Below are 24926 nucleotides of genomic sequence, written 5' to 3'. Positions count from 1 at the left end.
GAGCATCATGACACCTACTTCACGGGGTTATCTTGAGATAATGGATGGAAAGCATTTAGCACAGGGCCTAGCAAAGAGTAACTGCCAGTAAATCGCAGACATTTTTATTCCTTCTATCACTCTGAGATTTAAGAGGATTTATTCTATTAAATAGTTTTTAATAATTTACAATATGAAAGATTTCAATAGGATGACTTTACATCTTGTACTTCTTAATTCCTCTTAATAAACCTTAAGAACCCCAAACTTCAACAGATGTCATTTGTATTTTAAAATAAATCTTATTTTAAAATAAGTGCTTATCATATAATCATACACAGAGGTATAGCTCCTGCCCTGGAAGAGCCAAGTCTATTCAAGAAGACAAAATATATTTATAGAAAGCTATCTGACAACAACGATGGTGACACGTGACTGACTATAAACGTAATAGGAAAGAAGAGAGAAATCAGGGTGGCAGAAACAGACGAGGTTTGGTGGAAGTGAAGAGGTTACCAGAGAGAAAGGAAGGGGCCGGATAGGGTTGGAGAAACTGAGAAGGGCGGCATTTTAGGGGGCATTTGGGAATTAGCATGAGTAACAGCATAGAATTGGGGTGGAGGGAGGTGGTGAGGGGAGAACTGTGACTAGATTAATAGGCAATCACACCGGACTCCAGAAAGGGTAAAGTCCATCATGGAAGAGCTAGGAAGCCAGGGGGTGAGTTTGTGCATGTCGTATCTAACACAGTACCATTTTGGGTTCTTGTAACATGAAATGGTAACAGGAATTTATAAATATCAATCTGACAATGGAGTAGATTGGCACTCATTATATGAATTGCCTTTCAGAACATAGGCACAACCGTCACAGCCTTAAAAAGAGTATGACCACTGGAAATAACAACCAGATAATGATACGGAGCCCTAATTTTGCAAACTTCACATAACTCCAAAAGACTGAAGTAAAATCTAAATTGAGTCTACTGAACAGATTAATATATTCTCCCTCAGTCTTAAGGCACATCTTCTTGTACCATAGGTGGTATTACATAACAGTATGTGTCGCCTTACAGCCGATTCTTAGACCACCCCCCCTGCATTAGCCTCTGACCCATTAGTCGAGAGAGTGCCTCGGAAAACTGAGACCGGATGGAATGATATCTGTAAAGCTCTCTCGGGGGGTGTCTCAGCCTGACTGGGACCTGATGGAATGATATCAGCTGTCTCCCCTGGGAGGACATGTAATTATGTCTTGGGGCAATGTGGTGGAGTATGAAGGCATAGCATTTGCTGGAGTACATTGGGAAAAGGTCATTGGAAAAGGCCTTAAGGCGCACCAGTATACACGGTTAGTGACTGACAGCACAGCAGTTTACTTCCTTGAAAAGAATCAATAAAAACCATACGTTGACCCGATTCGGTGGCTCAGTCTATCTCTAAAGGCTGAGTCCCTTGGTCTCGCTCTTAAATCTTACTTTTGTCTCTTGTACTTATTCAATCTGTGCCGCCCCTCTGGTGTCCCATTTGCCCTTGCCACGCTGGACGTGACAAGTATGTTTAGCAGAGAAGTGAGGGGAGACTGATTTCTGAAGGCAGGACTGTGAGTGAAGAGAAGCAAGAAGTGTTAATTAGGTGCTCGTAAACACTTGACAGTGCGAAAGGACAGTGGAAAAAGTCAGTAGGGACACACACAGAGTTATTAAAAGAGGAGAGTTTTGCTGTTTTTATAAAGGAATTCGAAGTACTGGGGAAAACTCAATGTGTAGGAGAGAAGGAATGAATGCAATAGATTCAATTACCTTTGGTGCCAGGAAGATTATATGCAATAGCCACCTTCTTATGCTGAAATTCCTTTAATTTCACAATATTATCTGTAAGTAGGTATCTTTTAGCTAAAAATTAGAGAGAGAAAAAGAGTAAAATTATTTTGTTTTCTATTTAGCAAATAACATGAGTAGAGCTTGATTATCTCTAATAAATAATCTTATCTTCACTTAGTATAAATAATCCACCTAGACAGGTACAAATATGTCACCCTAGTGGAAAAAACATCTCCAAATTACCAAAGAATGCAAGTCCTCAGCAAGACAAGTTTTGTTTGTGTGTGTGAAAGGAGCTAGTGATTGTGTGTGAGGATGGGTTGACGGGAATCTGGGTTCTGAAAGACAATACACATTCACCATCTGGTTATGGGATAATAAGGGAATTTTAAAACGAACTAACCAAAGGTCATTGTTTAAACACAAAATAGGTGTATCTAGTTTTGGTTTATCTACATATCATTTAGTGGGAAAGCTACAGTGTGACCACTTGAATTCCCAGTTATGTCATTTGTGACATGAAGAGTTGTGGCCTCCCAGTATCCTCAAAAATCATTGACCACACTTAGCAGAAAAGATGAGTTTGGAAAACATCATCATTTCTTTAGGATGCTCGGCTGTGCATGGAGTGGAGCTAGGCCAAAGAATCACCCATTAAAAGAGCTCTGGGTACTGTAATAACAAGGTAACAATAAAAGTTGCTGCTTATTTATGAAAAGGCAGTCCAGAGAAGTGGTTACAGTCGGACTCTATTGTTGAGCTGCCTGTGTTCAAATCCCAACCCTACCAGTTCCCTCTGACCTTGGGCAGATTAGTTAGACTTGCTGTTTCCTCTATAAATGGAGAAAAGAATGGTACCTCTGTTACTGGGTCTTGTGAAAAGAAAAGGAATGAGTGTATGTAAAATGCACTGATACAAAGTATTATTTTATTATCACTCACCAGGATTTTCAAATTTAATCATTTTCATAAAGATATTAAGGGATAATATTACAAATCAAATAACCTGTTCAAGGTCTTTCAGATTGTTAGCCAACACCTCGGCTTCCCAATCTCTGCAGGACAGTACAACCAAGGAGGAAGCGGGGGTTTCCGGAGAGCAACGTAGCTTCATCCGAGAAAATAACTACAGCCCCAAGGTCAAGACCCCAGCCCGGCTGTCCTTTGGTTCCCAGGCACACGGGCGTCCACGACAGACAGGGGCCACTACTGCACCCACGCACAGCACGCTCCGCCGCTCCAGGCCAGTGAATAACTGAGGCGCTGTTATTTCTCCAAAGTGATGTCCGCTGAAGTGAGGTCCCTTGTGTCCCATCCCTCCCCTCCTTCACGGCCCGAGACCGCGGATACCTCCGAGAGGGCAGCTGCAGCAGGTGGAGCCTAAGCCTCCTACCCCAGGATACACCGAACTCCGCAGTGCCCGCAGCAGGACTTGCTTCGGGGGCCGAAAAGCAGCAGCCATGCCGTCCCGGGCCGCACCAACTGCCGGAACCTGGAGGGGGGAGGAGCGTCAGGTCTATTGGGACCCCACTACTTCCTCTGCCCTCAACCCCCCCGGACCGGCTTTCTCCTTGGTATACTCCAAGATGGCGGCCCCCATGCTGCGACGCGGGATCCTCCTGGCGCGGAAAGTGCCTTTGCCTCTGCTCTCCCTGGCAGGTTGGTGGCTGCTGCCTTCATGGGATTGCTTCGTTAGATCCCTGAGAACGATGTTCCTTGAGTGAAGGGAGCGGGGGGCTTTCTAGAGGAGAAGAAATGCTTCTGGGATCTAGTTGCTAGAGAAATGATTTGGAGTGTTTGGTAGCACAGAAAGGGGAGGTAGGGTCTCTGACCTATCTCCTTCGGTAAAATAATATGTTTGCCCATCCAAAGATGTTCAAGAGCAGAGAAAGTCAAGGCATGAGCGCTTTTGCTTGTGATTTGCTGAGTTTGTGTGTTATGGGTGGCTGTCTTTTTGCTGACCATAAAGTCCAAATATGTCCACCCCTGGGGCTATGCATTTTTCTCCCTGCTGAGGTTTCCGTGGAGGGGCGTTATAAACGTTCTCCTCACCACCTCACATTTGGCCAGACCCCGAGTCTTCAGTTGGTGCAAGAATTTTTCAGTATACTAATCTTACTTTAACTGATAACCTTGGGCACAACTTTTGATTGACCTTTCTTTGCTAGTTTTCCACGTATAGACAATAAATGCTAATATTAATAGTTGTTTCTAAAGCACTTTGATATCTGAGTGAATGGCAGCCCACTCAAAGCCTGATTGTTTAATGGACCTGCTGATAAAAAGACTGTGGTATTTTTTTAAAACATTTCCAGAAGCTTAATCCTGACAAGTTATATGATTAAAATGCAATAATCATAATCGATGTTTCCGATGCCTAATATCTCCTCTTTCCTACATACCTCTAGCCCCTATAAGAAAATAACACATACACTCTTGCTCACACAGCAATTAAACATCAACGTGAAACCTCAGAGTTGGCCACCAGAAGTTTTCTGAGGATTAAACTGGTTGACCTACCTGGTGAAAATATTTATGGCCACACATTAGGTAAAGTGATATGCACAGTACCTGGCATGTCAGTAAGCATTAGCTGTTGTAGCTGTTTACAAATATGTCTAGTTATGATTATTAGTAAATGCTTTTCAATTTAAACAAGACCTTAGATCGTCATGGAAGGTATCCTGGTTGCTTAGAATGTTTGGGGGCAATCATTCTAACAAGGGAGTGGAGAATAGATAAGGGTGAATTGAGAGAATTTCTAGTTAGTATTTTGGTCTTAGTTTGAACTGGTGAACTTGTGGTAGGTTACATACCTGTGCTACTCCGTTGTGGTAGCTACTAGCTATATATGGCTATTTAAATTACTTAAAATTAAATAAAATGTAAAATTCTGTTTCTCAGCTGCACTAGCTACATTTTAAGTGCTCAATAGACACCTGTGGCTAGTAGCTACTCTATTGGACAGCTCATAATTGAGCATTTCCATCATTACAGAAAGTTATATTGAACAAGCACGGGGAGACCATAGATGAAAGGAGTTTTGAAATCAGGAACATGAGGCTATACAGCAAGTAATATAAGTAAGTAGGGTAGTGCATTATGAATCACTCGGGGTTTTGAAAATACTGATAAGGAGCTGGACTTTAAATCATCAAAACATCTTGAACCATTGCAGGATAAGAGAGAAAAAATAGTCTACTTTGTATAAACTCATGGCAAATCAATATTGGAACACTTGGGTGCTTCCATTGACTCTCCTTACTTCATAATGAAGAAAGGCAACTTAAATGATCAAGAGGATGAAAGGAAACTTTGTTGAGATGAACGAAAAAGTGACTTCACTATATGAAGAGACTAGAGAAAGGAAACTTATTGGGCACCTACTACATAGGAGACATTAGGCTAGGCACTTACGAGGTTTGGTGAATGTTTAAATTAAAAAAAAAATTATATAGTAAAAGACATTGCTATTAATCCGCCTCAAAGGCTTCCCCCTTCGAACACACATCCCATTCTTGCCACTTTCTGAAACAGTTCTGAAAGTCCTCTTTCATGAGTGTCTTTAGTTGTTCTGTCGTGACTTCCTCGATGTCCTGATTCGATTCAAAACGCTTGACTTTCATGGTCATTTTGACTTTGGGGAAGAGCCAGAAGTCGCACGGTGCTAGATCCGGTGAATAAGGTGGATGAGGACACACCATAATGTTTTTATTTGACTGAAATTGCCGTACCAGAAGTGATGTGTGACACGGAGCCTTTCCACTGCCATCACAAAATATAGTGAATGCTGCTGCTGAGTGCCATCCAAAGGAAAGGCAGGGATTTTCAATATGTGAAGTGGTGCTTCGAATCTTAGTAACACTGTGACAAGTTTCAACTTGTTCAGTGCAGTCGGGTGTGAGCTACGGTTGAGAGGTGTGTTTTAAATAAAGTGTGCCATAAATCATCCTCCATCATGGCAATGCTCCATGTCATACATCGCTTCTGGTATACAGCATTTTCTGTCAAATAAAAACATTACGGTGTGTCCTCATCCACCTTATTCACTGGACCTGGCACTGTGTGACTTCTGGCTCTTCCCTAAAGTCAAAATGATTCAGGACATGGAGGCAGCCACGTCAGTGCAACTAAAAACACTCACAAAAGAGGACTTCCAGAACTGCTTCAGAAAATGGCAAGAACGATGGATTAAGTGTGTTTGAAGCAAGGGGGAGCATTTTGAAGGGGATTAATGGCAATGTGTCTTTTACTGTAATACATTTTTTTAATTTAAACATTCACTGTATCTTTTCATCTCACTTCATAATACCTTATATGCCCTCATTTAAACTATTGTACAAGGTAGGCATTTCCCCATTTTACACATGAAGAAAGAGACTCAAGACCTAGTGTAACTTGCCCACATCTTCATAGCATTTATCATCAAAGCAAGGATTCAAACTTAGACTTTGTGACTCTAAGCCTATCTGAGCCCACAATCACACTATTTCCTTTTGAATGGAAAACATGCTTGGAGACGTTTGACCAAAGTCAAAATAACTACAAAATGAGTAAGGATATGGACAAAGCCAACCTGTTTCCACTAAACTTTGAAATTCTGGTCCTTGGAGGTATCTTTTCAGAATTAAATGGAGGAAATATTTCTTTTTATAGTGGATAGTTAAGTTAGAATATGATTACCTCGAAAGCTGACTGGCTGAAGGGTAAGCAGGCTCAAGAAGAGTTTATATATACTCTTGGGTGGCATATTCAGTGGGATTAAACAGGCTCAGAGACCTAAACCTGAGAGGCTGTTATCATTCTATCCCCTTGCCACTTTCATGTTGTCTAAGAGTCAACATCATCATCATCACCTGGGAGCTTATTAGAAATGCAGAATGTCTGTTTCCACCCCAGACCTACTGAATCAGAATCTGCATTTTATCAGGATTTATATGCACATTAAAGTTTGAGAAGCTGATCTATATTTTCCACTTTACTATTGTCCACCCAATTTAATATTCTGTCCAACTTTATATAAATTCTTTGATTCCTGTGTTAATACAGATCTTCCACCTACTCTACAGAGATGGAATGAACTTTAAATGGTGTCATTTATAAAGTATCTCAGAAAGATGAACATTCTGCTTTTAAAGGCTTACAGAAAATGGAATGTCTGTCTTTTCCTAAGGTGTAGGATAATAGAGCCAATCCATTTTCACTAAACTTTGAAATTCTGGTTTTTGGAGGCATCTTTTCAGAATTAAATGGAGAAAATATTTCTTTTTATAGTGGATAGTTGAGTTAGAGAATATGGTTGCCTCAAAAACTACCTGGCTGAAGGCAAGCAGGTTATTAGCACAAATTTGATGGCTTAAACCAACACACATTTATTATCTTACCGTTCTGTAGGTCAAAAGTCCAACACAGGGCCTTACTGTGCCAAAATCAAGGTGTTGAAAGGGATGTGTACCCTTTGAGAATCTCTAAGGGAAAATCTGTTTCCTTACTTTTTCCACCTTTTAGAGACCACCTGCACTCCTTAGCTGAAGGTCCCCTTTCTCAAATATCTTCAAAGTGAGCAATGGCAATTCAAGTCCTTATATCACACTGTCCTTCACACATCACACTAACAGCCTGACTCCCTCTTCCAGCCATCACCACAATCGATTTATGACATTTTCACTACCTCAAAAACAAACCCAAGCCCATTTAACAGTTTCTCCCCAATTTCCCCCAAGCTTTCCTGACCCAGTATCCTCAAAATCTAGGCAACCACTAATCTGCTCTCTGTCTCTATAGATTTGCCTATTGTGGACTTTTCATATAAATAGAATTATATATGTGGTCTTTTGTGACTGGCCTCTTTTTCACTTACCATAATGTTTTAGAGATCCGTCCACGTCGTATCACATATCAGTACTTTATTTCTTTTTACTGCCAAATAATATTCCATTGTAAGAATATACCACATTTTGTTTATTCATCAGTTGATGGATATATGCGTTGTTTCTACTTTTGGACTATTATGAATATTACTGCTATGAACATTTGTATACAAATTTTTTGTGTGGATACATGATTTCATTTCTCTTGAGTATATACCTAGGAGTGGAATTGCTGGGTTATATGGCAACTCCATGTTAATATTTTGAGGAACTGCCAAAATTTTCCAAAATGGCTGCACTATTTTACATTTTCACCTGCGATGTATGGGGGGGTTTCCATATAAACGGCTGTTATCTCTCATTTTGATTATAGTCATCCTGGTGGGTACGAAGTGGCATTTCAATGTATTTTGCATTTCCCTAACGGCAAACGATATTAAATATCTTTCCATGTACTTGTTGGCCATTTGTGTGTATGTGTATATATTTGTGTGTGTGTATGCTTTTTTGAAAGAAATATTTGTTCAAATCCTTTGCCAATTTTTCAGTTGTATTGCTCATCTTTTTAAATTTTGAATGGGAAGAGTTATTTAGATATTCTGGATAGAAGTCCCTTATCCTGTAAATGATTTGCAAATATTTTCTCCTATTCTGTAAGTTGTCCTTTTACTTTCTGGATAGTGCCCATTGACGCTTTTGAAGCACAAAGGTTTTAATTTTGAATAAGTTGCCACTCATTGTTTGTCATTCATTCCTTAAGTTCATAATTATTGAATATTGCAATATGCCGTCATTGTGCCAGGTGCTGGGAATACACCTATACCATCTTGTGGGTTACCTCAAATTTGGCTTATTAGGTTTCTCTTATTTACCTCTAGGGTGCTGGTTTACTGGATAAGATATTATTGGTTGCTTTATGTGAAATAAGGGTAAATTTGCTGATCCAAGCCAGATGGCAATATTTTTAGGAGTAACTAACAATTAATTATAAAGCATTTGATTAATGCATTAAGCAACAGTTCAGCAAATGTTTTTGATGCCAAGGAGTTCTAGGGCTCATCTAGGCTATAATTTAGTGGAAACAAATGGCTCCTAGTCCTAAAGTTAGAGGATCAGAATTACCAGCAGTTTTGCCCAAAACATTATTGTAAAATTTTTCAGCTTTCTGCATCTTCTATTTGTTAGAGCTTATATGCTCTAACTGAATTGTCAACCATGCATGAACCGAATTGTTGACTATGTAATGGCTTGCAGTATCATACTAGGATCTTCAGTAATCAAATAAATTGAAGATTTGACAAAGTTATGTTTAATAAAACAGATAAACAGAATCTGTTGTGAAACCATGCATGTTGATATAATTGTCTTTTTCTTTAGGTAAAAGATGCCTGCTTTCTGCAGCATATGTGGACAGCCACAAATGGGAAACAAGAGAGAAAGAAAAGTGTCACCTTGGTAGGTACCTGCGTGTCATTTTAGTCACTCCATATGTTTATCATATATTCATACGATGTGTTTATGAAATAATTCTTTTATGATAATCTAACTCAGATAAGCACATTTTTGGTCTTAAAGACTATTGTTTCACATATGTCAAAATCATTTTTGCTATGCTGCAAATTTCTTTCTTTTTGACTTGATTAGTCTTTCTGAATTATGTAAGCAGTTCTTTTCTTCCTTATTTTTGTCATATAGTTAGTTGTCATGCAGCCTGTTTTACATTATCTGCAGAGAAAAATGTATTTCATACTTTCATCTTTTTAAATTTTCATTTCTTAACTTGTGGTCCTTAGAAAGCTTTTTGACTCCTCTACTTTATCACCAGGTAATAGATAGATTTGAAAGCAGTGTTATAATCTCATTTAAACCATTTAGGGAAAATAGTTGGCTAACATCTTCCAGGCAGTAGGCTCCTAATTATACAGAACTTCTCTTTCCCTGTTCCCTATGTCATATTACACAGATAGTGGCCTTTCTTTTATAAAATAACAATGCCTAAAAGAAATCACTGACCCTATGAGCACTTTGTAGAAATGTACATACTTCATATACCATATTTCCTTATGTATAAGACGCACCCTTTATCAAAAAATTTGGGGTCTAAAAACTGGGTGCGTCTTATACAGTGGTTGTAGTTTGTTTTTTTTTTTTACTTGCATTTTCTGCTTTTTTCGTGCTTGTTTTTGCACTCATACAACCACTATATAAGACGCACCCAGTTTTTAGAGCCCAAATTTTTTGAAAAAGGGTGCGTCTTATACATGGGGAAATACGGTATATAGCATGCTATACAACATCATTGGTACATTGATAAAATCAAACGATTGGTGGTAGTTTTATGAAGCTAATGTAATTTTTGGATCAGTTCCAGTGCTGATCTAATATTTTCCCCCAAGGGGTAGGGAAGGGACATTCTTTTGCAGCTGCCTATAAAGGCTACCTTGGGAGTGGCAGGGGGTGGAGTGGAATGTTCAAGGAGTTGGGCGTATGAGGAGAGCTGTGGGAAGTCTGAAGACTAGTAACTACATGCTTGCACTGAAATGTACAATCACTGTGAACAACAGATAGATATGCATTTGATACAGATGTGGTGTACTGGCAAAGTCAAATACCATTTGGTATTATCATGGTATTATCATAAGTGACACGGTTTTATTCACAAAATGGTGAACAACTCTCAGTAAAGTTCTGAATGAATCAAAATGATGTCTTTCCACAATTTACATGACAGTTGCATTTATGGAAGATTTAGCTTATTTTAAAATTATGCCCCCAAAAGTACTTTGGTTTATACTCGTATATAAAATGGAGTTAGTTTTGTTCATTATGAACAGGTTATTTTTATTTATTTATTTATTTTTTTAAAGATTTTATTGGGGAATTAGGGGAGGGGAACAGCGTTGGGGAATTGGGGAAGGGGAACACAGACAAGCTGCTGTCCTTTTGTTCTTCAGTCTAGTTGTGGAGGATGTTGCTTCACTGGCCCATGTTGGTATCATCATTGGGCTCTTCCCGGGTGAGGCAGATCGGTCGCCGGCCATTGGATGGCCACTCACGACGGCTCATGGCAGCTCACGAAAGCTTACACCCACTGCCAGCCAGCCCCACTGCAGCCTATGCCATCACCGGCGACTCACAGCAGCCCAGCTCCAGGTCTAGCTGTTGTTCACCATCTTAATTGTAGAGGGCGCAGCATCACTGGCACTTATGTGGGATCCGAACTGGGGCCCTGCTGGTCAGAGCTGGCATCCCAAGCCAACTCCTAACCAACGCGCCATTCGGCTGGCCCCAGGTTGTTTTTTTTTAAATGTGAATGTCTGCCATGTCTTACATGGCATTAAATGTGGACCAAATATTTTTAACTTTTTTGGGGGAAATAATTTGAAATGTATAAAAAGTTGTAAGAATAATACAAAGAGCATCTGTATACCCTTAGCCCAGATTCACACATTGTCACCATTTTGACCTATTTGTTTTTGCTTTCTTATTCTCTGTATGCACACACATTTTGAAAAAACCATTTGAGAAGTTTTTTTGCATGTATTATAGCTCTTTATCCTGAATGCTGTAGTGTACATTAGTGACATTTTTTAAGAATCTAGCTGCTTTTTTAATAAAGTATTTTTTTGGGGGGCTTGTCTGATATTTCCTTGTGATTAGATCAAGGGTTGCTTTCCCGGTTGGAATATTGTCAGTGATATTTGTCATTCTCAGGACACATCTAAAGATGTACCTGTTGTTGATCTACCTTCACTGGTGATGGTAACTTTGATCACCCAATTAAGTGTATGTGATTTCCCCATGGAGTTAACTATTTTTCTCCTTTATGACTTGTAGGCAGTCTGCGGGGAGATATTTTAATATGCAAATATCCTGCTGTTTATCAAAAGTTTCCGCCTAGATTTAGCATCCATTGATGCATCTCACCTGAATCAGTCTATACTATGACAATTACAAAATGATGGTTTTCCAGCTCCATTAATATTTCTACATTTACTAGTTAGTACTCAGGATTCTACTCAAGAGCTCCATCTTCTCTCATTTATTTCTTTGAACTCTATTTATTATCAATATCGTCTTATGGATTGTGGATTCCTCTTTTCTGTTTATGATTCATTACCATCCTTAATTATTTGGGTGACCAAATTGTCCCAGATTTGGCTAGTGGAAGCCCTTTCAAGTGGCTCACCATGTTCTGGGCTCATCTTGTACTGTACTGCTGTAGCTCTGGAATCAACTATTTCTCCAAGAAATCCTGGTTCCTTTTAGTAGGGAATGGTATTAGAAACAAAGATCTGTGTAAAGATGCCCTCTTGCTACTGTGAAGTTATTGCTTCTTGGCCCATTTAGTGGACAGAGCTAGGAAAATATGTATGCATGTACACATAAACATATAAACGTGCACATTCATGCATATATGCACACATGTACATATTTTATAAATAATGAGTTCATACTGAAACCTCCAATTTTAGTGCATCCCCACAGGGTTCTTCTTTGCCTTCCTCCAGTCCATTTTTGTATTTCCTCTTCATGCTGAAAATGTTGGCTCCCAATAAAGACAATGTTTTAATGTGTTGGACAGTCTCAGCATTGCAGGTTATCTAATTTTCCTGTCTTCTGCCCACTAAGTGCCAGCAATGCCCTACAGTTATTCTGACAGTCAAGAAAATACCCCCATGTATTTTTAAATGTCCTCTAGGGCCAATAGTACTCCTTTTGGAAGCCACTGTTACAGTGATGAAACCAACATGGACTCAATTATATTGCAAAGTTTGTTCTGATGTGCCATATATGAATTTTAAGAAAAGTGCTATGGAAATACAAAGAAGAGAACGAAGAATTTCAGGAAAGTTATTGTTAACACTTTCTTATATGAAGGGGAGATTAGTAAATAAGACCATTTTTATTTGGCACCTTGGTATGTGGTATATATAGTCAGCTCTGTTATTCTGAGACAAATCGAAGGGAACATTTTCATGGATTCCTGAATAAGCAAAAGCTTTTTGCCAGAGAATAAACATAATATACAACGATTAAATATATGAGGGTTAAGATTATAATACTTGGAAGCAGTACCACCTGCTGTTTACTGCACATTCTGAATCCCTACCCAGTTAGAATAGATTTTTCTCGCCCTATATTCTTACAGTACTTTATACCTTCGTTATGCAGTGTGATGTGAAGAGTTGGAACTTGGGGGCCAGACATGTAGGTGTGAACTCCAAGTCTGCCAGCTTTCAGAAACTGTCACTTAACCTCAGTTCCTGTACCTATAAATTAGGAATGATGGTAATGCCTGCCTCTGCTAATACCCGATATACAGTAGGTGCTCCAGAAATATGTGGAATGAACGAGAGTCCCTAGCCCCTTGTTTTTACCCCAATATAAAACATGGGAAGTGAAGGTTTTGAAATGCAAACGGCTTAGAAGGAAGAGAGGCAGTTTGAAACAATATTTTTTTTCCTACTGTGTAACAGAATGTGATTAGAACAAACTTTCGCCCCTACGTGCTATTATTGCGTTTTCCCTAACTCTTGAGTGTTTGGGTTGGGATACTGGCCCTGAGTAAGCGAGACCACCGCGCGCGGTCAGGCGCTGCGCCTGACGCCGCTTCCGGAAGATCCGGCCGTAGATGGCACTGCGCGCTCTTTGAAGACTGCGGCACAGCCAATGGAGCCCAACGTCTGGGTCTGTCTTTGTCGGAAGCCTTTCCGGAAGCCTCTCGGTGCGCGCGTGCGCAGAGGGTCACCGCGGGCTCGTTCATTGGGGGAGGGACGATGTAAGATATTTATTCTGCGCATCCCCATTGGAGGGCGTGCGGGGGTGGAGCGCGGCGGAGAGGGAAGAGGTGTGGTGTGGAGCGTGGTCTTAACATCTGCTTAAGTGATTTTCGTCTCCATGCAGAATTCAGTGGAAACGTTCTGGGTTCTCTCTGATGGGCATGCGCCTCCTTTCTTCAGTGTCATTAGTGGTTCTCATAGCCTTAAGGGAGCGGTGGTGGGGCTCTGCCCAGCTCCCAGTATGAAGGTAGTTTATTGCCATGGAAGTCTTGATTAACACCAGGAGTTCTGTTTAGTACAGTGTACCTTCACTGCAGTCTGGGGGGCAAGCAGGCCATTAATGCAGTGCGGGTCCTCAGACAAAAATCAAAAGATAACCTCTGCTTACTGCTATCAGCGTGCTGGGTTCTGTGTAAAGGCCTTCACACGCACCATTCCATGTAATGCTCATATCAGCCAGCTAAGGCAGCTGCTGTTATTACCACTCAAAGATGAGGAAACTGAAGCCATATTGTGACATTTGCTTAGGGCCATACAGTATTCTATTGCCTTTCTGCTCAAAAATAGCTTTCTCAGTTATTGCTGTAGTACCTGCAATTCTACAATACCATAGTGTCTTCCCTAGCATTGAAGCAGTGGATTTCTTGCTTTAAAAACAAATAAACAAAAAAATAATCTTTTGATTGCTTTGTAAAATACACTGAGAAGTGCACAATTCATAATATATAGATTGATGAGTTATCACAAACCTGTGTAAGACAACATTCCTACCACTCCAGAAGCCCTCGTTGCAGCTCCCGTTTTCTTCAAAGGCAACCTTTATCCTGATTTCTAACACCATAGGTTAATTTTTATAATGTTTTTAATGACAAACCTGAAATATATGCAAAAGTAGAGCGATATAAGGAATCCCCTTTACCCATAATCTGGCTTCAATAGTTATCAGCCATGGACAATCTACTTCATCTCTACTTCTACTCATTCCCCCATCCTGATCCTTTGGATTATTTTGTGGCAAATCCCAGGCAGTCTGTCATTTCATCCATAAATATTTCATTGTATACCTCTAAAAGATAAGGATATTTTAATACCATTATTATGCCTAAAGCATTAATAACTGTTTAAATATGAAATATCTAGTCAGTATTCACATTTCCCTGACTCATAAATATTTTAATGGTTTGGTTGAACCAGTATGCACTTAAGTTCTGTATAGTGTAATTGGTTATGTCCCGTCTTTTCTTCTTTTAAAATATCTTTCATAGAAACACAAAAGTAGAGAGAATACTTTTAATGGACCCTTATGTACCATTACGCAGCTTCAACTGTTATCAGTTCCCTGCCAGTCTTGTTTCATCAATCTTCTACCCCATCACCAGATTACTTTTTAGCTATTCTTTGTTATCAGATCATTTTATATGTATTTTGATATGTACCTCTAAAAGATAAGGATTTTTTAAACCATAACTATAATACCATTCTCATATCTAAAAATTAGTCATTTCTTAACATCGTTATATATTCATCCATGTTCACATTCCCCCCAAATGTCTTATAAATTTCTTATTAATTTATAGTTTGTTGAAATGGGATCCAGATAAGGTCCATATCTCGTAATGTGTTGAGAGGTCTCTTAAGTATCTGTTAATCTGTAGGTTTCTCTCTCTCTTTCTTGTAATGTATTCGTTGAAGGAAACAACAAAAAACACTCGTAGAGTTTCCCACGTTCTGGATTTGCTGTATTTATCCTTGTGGTGGTTTTAACATATACCTTTACCTTCCATATGTCCTATAAAACTGGCAGAGAAGCAGCAGGTTTGATCAGATTCAGGTTTTTTCTGTTTTTATCTTTTTTCTTTTGGCATGAATACTTCATAAGAAGTGTTGTTTTGTCAGGAGGCACACAGCATTTGGTTGTCCCTCTGTGATGTCAAGGCCATTCATGATCATTGCTTCAATCCATTATGAACATTAGGAGCTGCTATTTTAATTTTATCCTTTCTTCCTAACTTATTATCCAGAAAATTTTTGTAAAAGAATTTCCTTTTATCAATTTTAGATATTCTGAGATGCAGTTTGTATGGAAGAGGCAGTTTTCAATAACGAGTTGACCCCTTACCATCCTCCAAAGATGATCAATGAGGATTTTTTAAAATATGATTATGAATTTATGGATTTAAGCATTCCAGACATTTTAATCCATTGCAGTTATTATTTATCAAAAGTGCCTTAGTTCTCTGTAGAGTCGTAGGAGTTCTTGGGCTTTCCAGCTCAAGTCAGATTTCAGTTTTAGACTATTCTATACTGGGTTTCCCTTTGGTTAAAATAAACACTGAATGAAAGCATTGCCTCTGAAATTCCTCCACTCACTGTGCAGATCTGTTGGGGGAAGGTACAGGGTAAAAGTTATTAGCATCAGCCAGTTAGTAGCCGTATAATTACACACTAGGACCCACAGTGAATAGGATTTAGGAGAGACCATTTGGGAGAATGCTAGGAGGGCAGGCCTGATGGAGAAGCTCCCTGGGTTCTATGAGAGGAAGTTTGCTTGGGTCACCCTGCTAGGGGTAAGGGCCCAGGTGACTTCAGCTGAATTGGATTCCTGAGCCCTACTGAATTAAATATTTTATTTCTGATTTTTCAGTTTATAAGTAATCATAAAGTAAGGGACACCTTTTGGTTTTGGTTACTGTTTTGTTTTGTTTTTTGTAAGAACTCCTTTTCTGAAACCAAGGAGAATTTTACCATTGACGTATTTGCATTTGGGTTGAACCTGAGCACTATGGTTATGATTTACAGATGCCTCTCCCATTAGTTGAGGTTTAGTTTTGCTGTCATTTCATCTGTGGAAGCCTTTGGCTTGTTGCAGTAATTTTTCAAATCCTGCTCTTGAAGCCTGATGGAGATTTTCTGAAGCCTACTTAACTTTTATCAATTCCATATTTGCATCTCCGTGACATCCATTCATTTACTAGGTTTCATATTTACTATTAGCTGGCTATTCTAAAGATGGCCTGACTTGTGCACATCATCCTCCTTTAGTCTCCTTTTTTAGTATATATGTATACAAAGCTTGGCTTCACATTTTTCCTTTATTGGAACTATTTGTTTTAAACTTCCTGGTGACAAAGAGATAAATAGAAGGAAATCTAAATGTATATTCAAAATGGTTCCTACATTAGTTTTTACTACGTCCTTCTATTACTTCTGTACATGTTATAGGTTATCTGTCCTTGTTATTCTTACTTAAATGTGGGGAACAGAAACACCATTTCAGCTTGTTTTCCAGGTTACTTCTTCTAGGAAGTACAATTATAACTTGTATCCAGTTCTCTATTACGTAAATTAGATAAGGTGTGTAGTGGTCCTAAGCCCAGAAAGAGCTTAGGGTTGACCAAATGGATAACAATGATGTATAGTTACACAGAAATGATGAAAAACTGATTTCTAGCAATTTCTCACTTAAAACTCCCAGGATTCAATAGAGGATCCATCTTTCCTTCAGGGATCTTGGTGATGACAACTTTACCCAGAGACCATGCTCTTTTATAAGACGCTTCTTTCTCAGCACATCTCTACTACAGATTTTGTGATCATTAAGGGGCTTGCCATTTTCTTTCTGAGAATTTTATATACTTTGAAGCTGTGCTACCTCAGCACACACCAGGTTAAAATTATCTACCTGGAAAAATGAATTTTTTTATCATTATGTAATAGACTCACCTAATCTGAAAAAAAAAATGCTTTTTACCTTTAAGTCTATTGTGTATGATATTAATACAGCTACACCAGGTTTCTTTTGGCTACTATTTGCCTAGTATATTTATGATATATTTATTTTTAGTGTCTTCTTATGATTTATATAGATAGATTTTTGTAGTTTTAACCAATCTGACAATCGCTGTCTTTTTAACTAGAAAGTGTAGTCTATTTATATTGTCATTTTATGATTACTGATGTATTTGGATTTATTTCTATCATATTTTCTGATTTCTCTCATATTTCTTTTTTTTTCTTTTCCTTTCTTCATTTGTATTGATTACCTCTGTTTTTGTTTTTAACATTTTTCTCCCTTAATGGTCTTGAAATTATAGCCTCAGTTTCTACTCTTTTAAAATGGTAGATTCTAGCATTCTAAACTACATATTTTAGATGACTGCTCTATAACTTTCAACATGCATATTTAAATTAAAATCTAATGTTAATCACACTCTACTATTTTTTAGTCCAGACACACACATACCCCCAACCATATGTTTTGACTAATATTAACATTTTATCCTTTAAAACACACATGCACGCACACGCACACACGCACGCGCGCACACACACACACAATATTAACATTTTAAACAGTCAATTTTCCCTCAGATTTAAGCAATTTTCTTTATTGCCATTCTTCCTAGTCTCTCAAGTCTTCTTTAAAAGATCATTTTCCTTCTTCCAAAAAAACACATTTTCTAAAAACACAACTTATACAAAGTTCCTTTAGTGTTTGTTGCTAAAATTCTCTCACTTTCTGTTTGTCTAAAAATATCTTTTTTCCCCTAAATCTTAAAACATAAGATTATTAGATTTGTGAATCTGTGTTGATAGTATTTACTCCCAAAGTATTATTCTGCTGTCTTCTGTTGTTCCTACTGAGAAAACCCCTGTTGGTGTTGTCTTTTTTCCTTTATAAGTAATTTATATTTTCCTTCTGGCTACTTTTAAAATCCTCGTATTCTTTGATTTCACTATAACATATCATGGTGTGGGTGTAATTTTACTTAATTGATTTAAGATTTTATATGTTTCTTGAATCTGAAAACATATCTTCTATTAATCCTAAAAAATACTTAGCTATTATCTCATCATGTATCACCTCTCCCCATTCTCTTTATTAACTTCTTTTAGAAATTCAGTCAAATGTAGTTTAGGCCTTCTTATTCTATTTTCTATATCTCTTATTCCTCTTTTGTATATTTCATCTTTATCTTTGCTGCAGTCTATAATTTCTTTTAGACCTTTAACTTCACTAAATCTCACCTCACTTCTCTCTAACCTCCTCTTTAACTTATTCACCAAGTTTTTTTTTACAGCTTTATTAAGATAGTCTTTATATAAAATAAACTGCACATATTTCAAGCGTACAATTTGGTAAGTTTTGACCTATGTACTTGTGTGTACATCTATGATATCATCATCACAGTCATGGTAATGAGCATATCGGCCCTACCACACACACAGTTTTTTGTTTGTTTTGTTTTTTGTTTGACTGGTTTTTGTTTTGTTTTTTAGCTGAGCCATCCTGCCACCTGTTGGCAGCTCAGCGGCAGCTCAGCTTGGGCCGGGACTCAAACCGCTGTTGCTCAGAGCTCGCACTCTTGAGCGAGCTCTTAACCAACTGAGCCACTCGGCCAGCCCCGCAACACACAGATTTCTCCTACTCCTCTGTCACCCTTGCCTGCTGACCCTCCCAGCTTCCCAGGCAACCACTGATATGCTTCCCATCACTGCAGACGAGATTGTATGTTCTAGAATTTCATATAGTAAAATAAACTCTTTAAACCACTTTAAACAAAATTCTCAGGTTGATATATGATGTGTAACACAGGAAATATGAATTAGGGTCTCAGAGGTGTGAGGACTGGCTTTGTAGTTTAGAATCCGCAGGGGACAGCATCCTTGCAGGGTGCATTATTTTCTAACTCACCTTCCCACTCTTGTAGCCCTAGGTGGTCCTGGCTTTACCTGTGGATTTCTGAACCAGTTTCCCCTCTTATAAAAGCCTTGATTTTATCCTCTATCCCCCTCCCCCGTAAGCTCTGTGTCACTGGAGACCTGCAGATGCTCTCAGGTGACTGCTACCATCAGTACTCCCTTAAAAACTCAAGGTCTGTGCTCCTGTGTTGCCTTTGGTCTCTGGCAATTATATCTACCTTCTTGCAAGCTCAGTCATAATAGGAAAAAACTTTTAGTAAAAATATTTTACTTAGGAGTTTTTATACTAGGAGGAAAATTTTAAAGGATATTTTGTCCACCTTATTCCAGAAACAAAATTCCATTTAACATCTTTTCAAGCTTATGAGGAACATGCAAGACTGATTTTGTGTTCTTCCCATGGTAGTTTTCAAATATAACTCGCTCTAGTCTTGAGAAGCTGCATCACAGTCTCCTGGGGCTCTGTTTAAAATGTGGATTCCCGTGATCTCACCTCAAACCTACAGAATTAGAATTGCCCTCAGGTGTGAATGAGGTTAAGCATCCTCCACCAGGTTGTGAACCATTCCACTCTTATGCTAGGAATAGTGTAGGGTCCCCCATAAACCCTTGTATGCCCTCGGGTCATCAATGGTATTGTTTTCTTCAAACAAGAAGGGCATTTTCATACATGTCATTTACTGGGCATACGTCCATATTATCTGTACAGCTTTAAGTTTTGTTAAATGAAGAATTCAAATCTTCAGCTCCATTTTCCCATGTAGTCCTTGTTGACTTCAACCATCCACTGCACTGTATATCCCTGAAGGAGCTGAATGACTATGGGAAAGAAAGCACCTTCTGTAGCACATCCCTCTGAACAAAACCTGGGCATCTGCTGGCCCCTCGATGAAACGTGAAGTGTGATCTTGACTGTTGAAGCCTGCAGTCCAGAAGCCTGTGGTGCCAGCCCTCTGCAGGCCGCAGCTGCCCTAGCTTCGCTGGCCATCGCTGCTCTGTGCAGCTTTCCGCCTCATTCATCACGCCGATGCTATCATGGGAGGTGATTGGTCACATAATATATTTAGCAGCAAACCTTTCCCTGACTTGTAATATGCAAATGTTATTCAGCAGATGCTGGGTCTGCAGCTGTTGCCTTTTTTGAGGCCTCAGCTGATTTCACTTGACTGAAGATGTCTTGGTGTGAAGGATTAAAATGGAATCGGGGGTCATCATACTACAGAAGCCAGCCTAATCCAATGTTTAGTTCTACTTTGTGCACTACGTGAAATCCACAAGGAAATGGAGGCCACTTTAATTAGGCCGATAGATCCCCATCCTCCTTTCTTTCTTTCTTTTTAAAGATTTTATTGGGGAATTGGGGGAGGGGAACAGCATTGGGGAATCGGGGAAGGGGAACAGACAAGTTGCTGTCCTTTTGTTCTTCAGTCTAGTTGTGGAGGACATCGCTTCACTGGCCCATGTTGGTATTATCATTGCGCTCTTCCTGGGTGAGGCAGTCGCTCACAGCCGCTCATGGCACCTCACCAGCTGCCGGCCAGCCCCACTGCAGCCTACACTGTTGCCGGCGACTCATGGCAGCCCAGCTCCAGGTCGAGCTGTTGTTCACCATCTCAGCTGTAGAGGGCGCAGCATCGCTGGCCCTCATGTGGTATCTGAACTGGGGCCCTGCTGCTCAGAGCTGGTGTCCCAAGTCAACTCCTAACCAACGCACCACTCGGCTGGCCCCTGATCCTTCTTTCTTTTAAGTAAAAGTTTAAATTTTGAGTAAAGGGAGGTAATTCTTTATAATGTCTATCGTCTCAACACCAGGGCCTGTATTATAAAATTATCATAAAGATTTGGTATCATAGGAGTGCTCTTTAATATCATTCTGTGAGCAACTAGATTTAACAGTATTAATTTGCCTTAGTGTGAAGAAGTTTTAGGGGCTTCTTTGTGTGTGTGTGTGTGGGGGGGGTGTATTTACCTTACTTTAATCACCTGGTGTCAGTCTCTTTAAGACAGTCATAAGAAAAGCTGATTGCTTTTATATCACACTAGGTTTTAGGGGTTTTGCAAAGTTGCTTTCCCCCAGTAGCTACTGAATCAAGAGAGGGAAAAAATGGTTAATGCACAGCAATAGGTCTTCAAAAGATAGTTGTCAGTTGATTACTTCTGTCTTATTACTTGATACAGATTTCTTCCTTTCCCTAGAGTCTGTCAATAATAACACTTTCTTGTGTTTTCTTCCAGAGATATTTTATTGGTATTTTTAAAACTAAATATATGCCAAGATTTTTTTAAATAGCCCTTATTGCCATTAAATAAATCATTAAAAAAAATTTTTTTTTTAAGATTTTTATTGGGGAATTGGGGGATGGGAACAGCGCTGGAGAATTGGGGGGAGAGGAACAGACAAGTCGCAGTCGTTTTGTTCTTCAGTCTAGTTGTGGAGGACGTTGCTTCACTGGCCCAAGTTGGCACCATCATTGCGCTCTTCTCGGGCGAGGCAGATCAGTCGCCGGCTTCTGGACGGCCGCTCACGCTGGCTGCTGGCTACACACGGTAGCCCATGGCAACCCACTGCCACAGGGGCTGCAGCCTATGCCAATGCCGACTCACGGCAGCCCAGCTCCAGGTTGAGCTGTTGTTCAGTATCTTAGCTGTAGAGGACAGTGTCACTGGCCCTCATATGTGGGATCCGAACTGGGGCCCTCTGGCGTCCCAAGCCAGCTCTTAACCAACACGCCACTCGGCTGGCCCCCCCCAAATTTTTTTTAATGTTACTAATATTCCTTATCATCTTTAATTTATACAAAAATAATTTTTAAAGAGAGTAAGAAAGTACGTCAGTTTTAATACTGTTTTCATAATGATGGCAGCCATCTGGCAGGAGCTATATCTGTTAAGTTTTCCATAAGAAATGTATAAATTTAACAAGGTTTTCTTTCTTTCTTTGTCTTCACAGCTGATCTAGCATCTTTAATGGATAAAACATATGAGAGAAAGTTGCCTGTTAGTTCTTTAACAATATCACGGGTAAGAAAATTTAAATATATATTTTCAAAGAGGAAGGAGGAAGAAAGCAAGAAAGGCTCCTTATATAGATGAAACTGTGTAAATAAAGAATATCTTTCATAGGAAATATTTTTCCAGAGTTTGATATGTTTTTATAGTTACCAATAGAAACTTTATGGTGAAGTAGCAAATTTCTTTAACTGAAATAAAAGGTAATAAATTTGACCAGACTCTGCTATCAGGGATCACTGTTCGTTTATCTGATTTAATTTTTTCAGAATAAATTCTGCTATATGATACCATGATTTTAAAAAAATGTATATACCCTTCAAAGTAATAGTATTTACTTGTTAATATTGGAAGTACATTTGGCAGCCGAGAAAGTCTATAAAAGAACGTTAATGTTAAACTGTTACAGAATAATGAAGGAGAGAACAATTAGGCTCGGAATCAGGCATAGTAATTGATAGTAACCATTATTGAACACTTTCTGTGCCACCTATGGTACTAGTTTTCATAACATACATTATCTCATATGTTAATTCTGCTATATCCTATAGCAGCCATAGGATATAAGTATTATTATTTCTGTTTTACGTGTGAGACTCAGAATGGTTGATAGCTTTCTCAAGTAAACATAGGTCATCAGCGTAAAAATTGGGCTTCAAACCTAGCCCCCCATGACTTCACAGTTCTTTTCCCTCAAATATCTGATTTGTCTTTATCACAAATTACTTTGTGACATTGGACAACTGGGCCCCTCTCAATTTCCTCATTTCCAGTATAAGGACAATAGTATCTTCCTCACAGGGCTGATGTGATGCTAAAATGAGATCTTAGTTGTGAAAGGTCTTTGTAGAAATTAATGGCACCATAAAATTCAAGGTTATTGTTAAATCTAGAAGAGGAAAAGGAAAGAAACTATCATCTTTTTTACCTGGGTTCTTTCTTTCTGCCTCTTGATAGTCTCCTTTCAGTAGGGCAACAGTTTAACTAAATCATAACTTAAATTTTACAGACTCATAATTTTCAGATTGAAGGGGAACTGAAATACCATTGGTTCATCCCTTACATGATGGATAAAATCTCTGTTGCCATAATAGCTGATATTTGTTTAGGAGGCACTACAGAGTTTACAGAGATTTCACATACATTTCTTATTGGAACCTCAGACTCTTCGGGTAGGTGCCTTTATTCTGTTTATGCAGATGGAGCAACTGAGTTCCAGAGGGGCTGTGCCATATTTCATCCTCTCCTTAATGAGATTTCAAAATCAAATTCGTAAGTCCGAGGCATTTTTAGAAAGTCTCCCCCTTTTTACTCTCTTCTTCCTCTTTGTGAGGTTTTAATTATATTCACAGCATGCATTATCTCCTACGCCATCTTTTTTGCCTCTAAGTCTCTACTTTAGGGTCTCTACTTTGGACTAGCCCTTTCTGTTTCTTTATTTGGTTTAGAATTAAGGAACATACAGATTCTGTGGTTCGAGGGGAGAGTTGGTACAAGAATCACAGGTTGACTAGGTCCATACCAGAAGTTAAACAGAGTAGGAAAAATGGTTCCAAGATTGAATTCTCTAAATGTAGGTTTTTATCACTTCGACCATATTTTTGTAGCCATTAGAGTCTTCAACCTTTCAGCTACGTATTCCCATGTATTTGGAGTTTGGAATGTAGAGGAAATACCTGGATTAAAGATAAAGGGAAATATCAATGGCTAGATAAATAGTATAGTATTGTAGAGTAAGAGGATCTCGCTCTTGTTCTGAGCAAGGTTCGTATTTGGTTTTCACAGTTTTTCTGACCAAGGTTTTTCTATACAAAGAAAAAAGGAAGCCATTGAATATTCTTTATTTGCATCAACATCAGATGGCGTCATACCACATGAGTGTTGTTCAAAAAAAAAAATGGATGTTTTGTCTTTATTACGGTCAATGAGTGAATTAGGCCCGATATATGGCATAATTTATATTCAACCAAAGGTTTCTTTTTTTGCCTTTTAGTTTGTGGACAACATTTCATCTCGAGAAGAGATAGACCATGCAGAGTATTACCTTTACAAGTAAGTTTTCCATCTATTTGGCTATTCTCTCCTGTTTTACGCCGCTTATTAACACAAAAGGTGCTATGGATTATATATAATGCTCAGCACCTTGCTTCTTAAGTTATGTTTTGGAGATTTTCCATATCAGTATATAGAGAGCTTCCTCATTTTTTATAATGGCATCATATTCCATATTACGAGTATGAATATATTATTTAAACTAGTTCCTTACTGAAGGATCTTTAGGTTGTTTGCTCTTTTTTTATATTATATACAATGTAATAATCAATAACCTTTTATGTATGTAATTTTGCACATAATTCTCATAAGTATGTACTTTTGTAATTTCAATAGCTGTTGCCAAATTGGTTTTCATTGAGGTTTTACCAGTTTACACTCCCAGCAGCAGCATAAAAAAAAAACCTCTGTTTACAGTTTGGCCAATAGGGGTGTTTTCATACTTTTGGACTTTTTTGTCAATCTGATAGGTGAAAAATTATATATCTATTTATCTCTTCTCTCCCCTTTTTATTCAGATGGAAATATACCATTTTTGCACCATTTGGCACCTATTATTAATTAACACTATATTTCAAAACGGTTTCTATATTACCACATTTACGTCATTCTTTCTGTCAGCTGTGAGCCACCCCACTGTGAACTATAGATACACTCACCCATGTGTACAAAGAAGCTTGGTCAGTACAGCACCATCTATAGCAGCGA

At 38.7% G+C, this 24926-nt stretch overlaps 2 protein-coding genes across 2 annotated transcripts in view; one reads left to right on the top strand and one right to left on the bottom strand.

Moving 5' to 3' along the window:
* Positions 1-1462: 1462 nt before the first annotated feature.
* On the bottom strand, positions 1463-3306 carry LOC109394719 (pentatricopeptide repeat-containing protein 2, mitochondrial-like). Its single transcript, XM_019665084.1, has 3 exons — positions 3152-3306; positions 1781-1873; positions 1463-1579 (listed from the first exon to the last, which is right to left on the bottom strand). The coding sequence occupies exons 1-3, from the start codon at positions 3261-3263 to the stop codon at positions 1539-1541; spliced, it is 246 nt and encodes an 81-aa protein (XP_019520629.1). The 5' UTR covers positions 3264-3306; the 3' UTR covers positions 1463-1538.
* Positions 3307-3328: 22 nt separating this feature from the next.
* Positions 3329-24926, top strand: part of MRPS27 (mitochondrial ribosomal protein S27) — an 83844-nt gene continuing 62246 nt past the window's right edge. The window contains exons 1-4 of the mRNA XM_019665082.1: positions 3329-3460; positions 9049-9126; positions 22108-22178; positions 24160-24218. Of these exons, the coding sequence (XP_019520627.1) occupies positions 3388-3460; positions 9049-9126; positions 22108-22178; positions 24160-24218 (281 nt within the window). The 5' untranslated portion in view covers positions 3329-3387. The remainder of the gene's footprint in view (positions 3461-9048; positions 9127-22107; positions 22179-24159; positions 24219-24926) is intronic.

Source organism: Hipposideros armiger, unplaced genomic scaffold (genome assembly GCF_001890085.2).
Source record: "Hipposideros armiger isolate ML-2016 unplaced genomic scaffold, ASM189008v1 scaffold_432, whole genome shotgun sequence".
Classification (NCBI taxonomy): domain Eukaryota; kingdom Metazoa; phylum Chordata; class Mammalia; order Chiroptera; family Hipposideridae; genus Hipposideros; species Hipposideros armiger.
This window is presented reverse-complemented; position numbering and strand designations above follow the sequence as displayed.

Bases quoted from the DNA above. Each gene is read 5' to 3' on its own strand.
- LOC109394719 (XM_019665084.1), bottom strand. From the start codon at position 3,263: ATGGCTGCTGCTTTTCGGCCCCCGAAGCAAGTCCTGCTGCGGGCACTG. The intron at 1,874-3,151 runs GTATCCGCGGTC...TCTAATTTTTAG, and splicing joins CTGCAGCTGCCCTCTCGGAG to CTAAAAGATACCTACTTACA. The intron at 1,580-1,780 runs GTAATTGAATCT...CTTCACTCACAG, and splicing joins TAATCTTCCTGGCACCAAAG to TCCTGCCTTCAGAAATCAGT.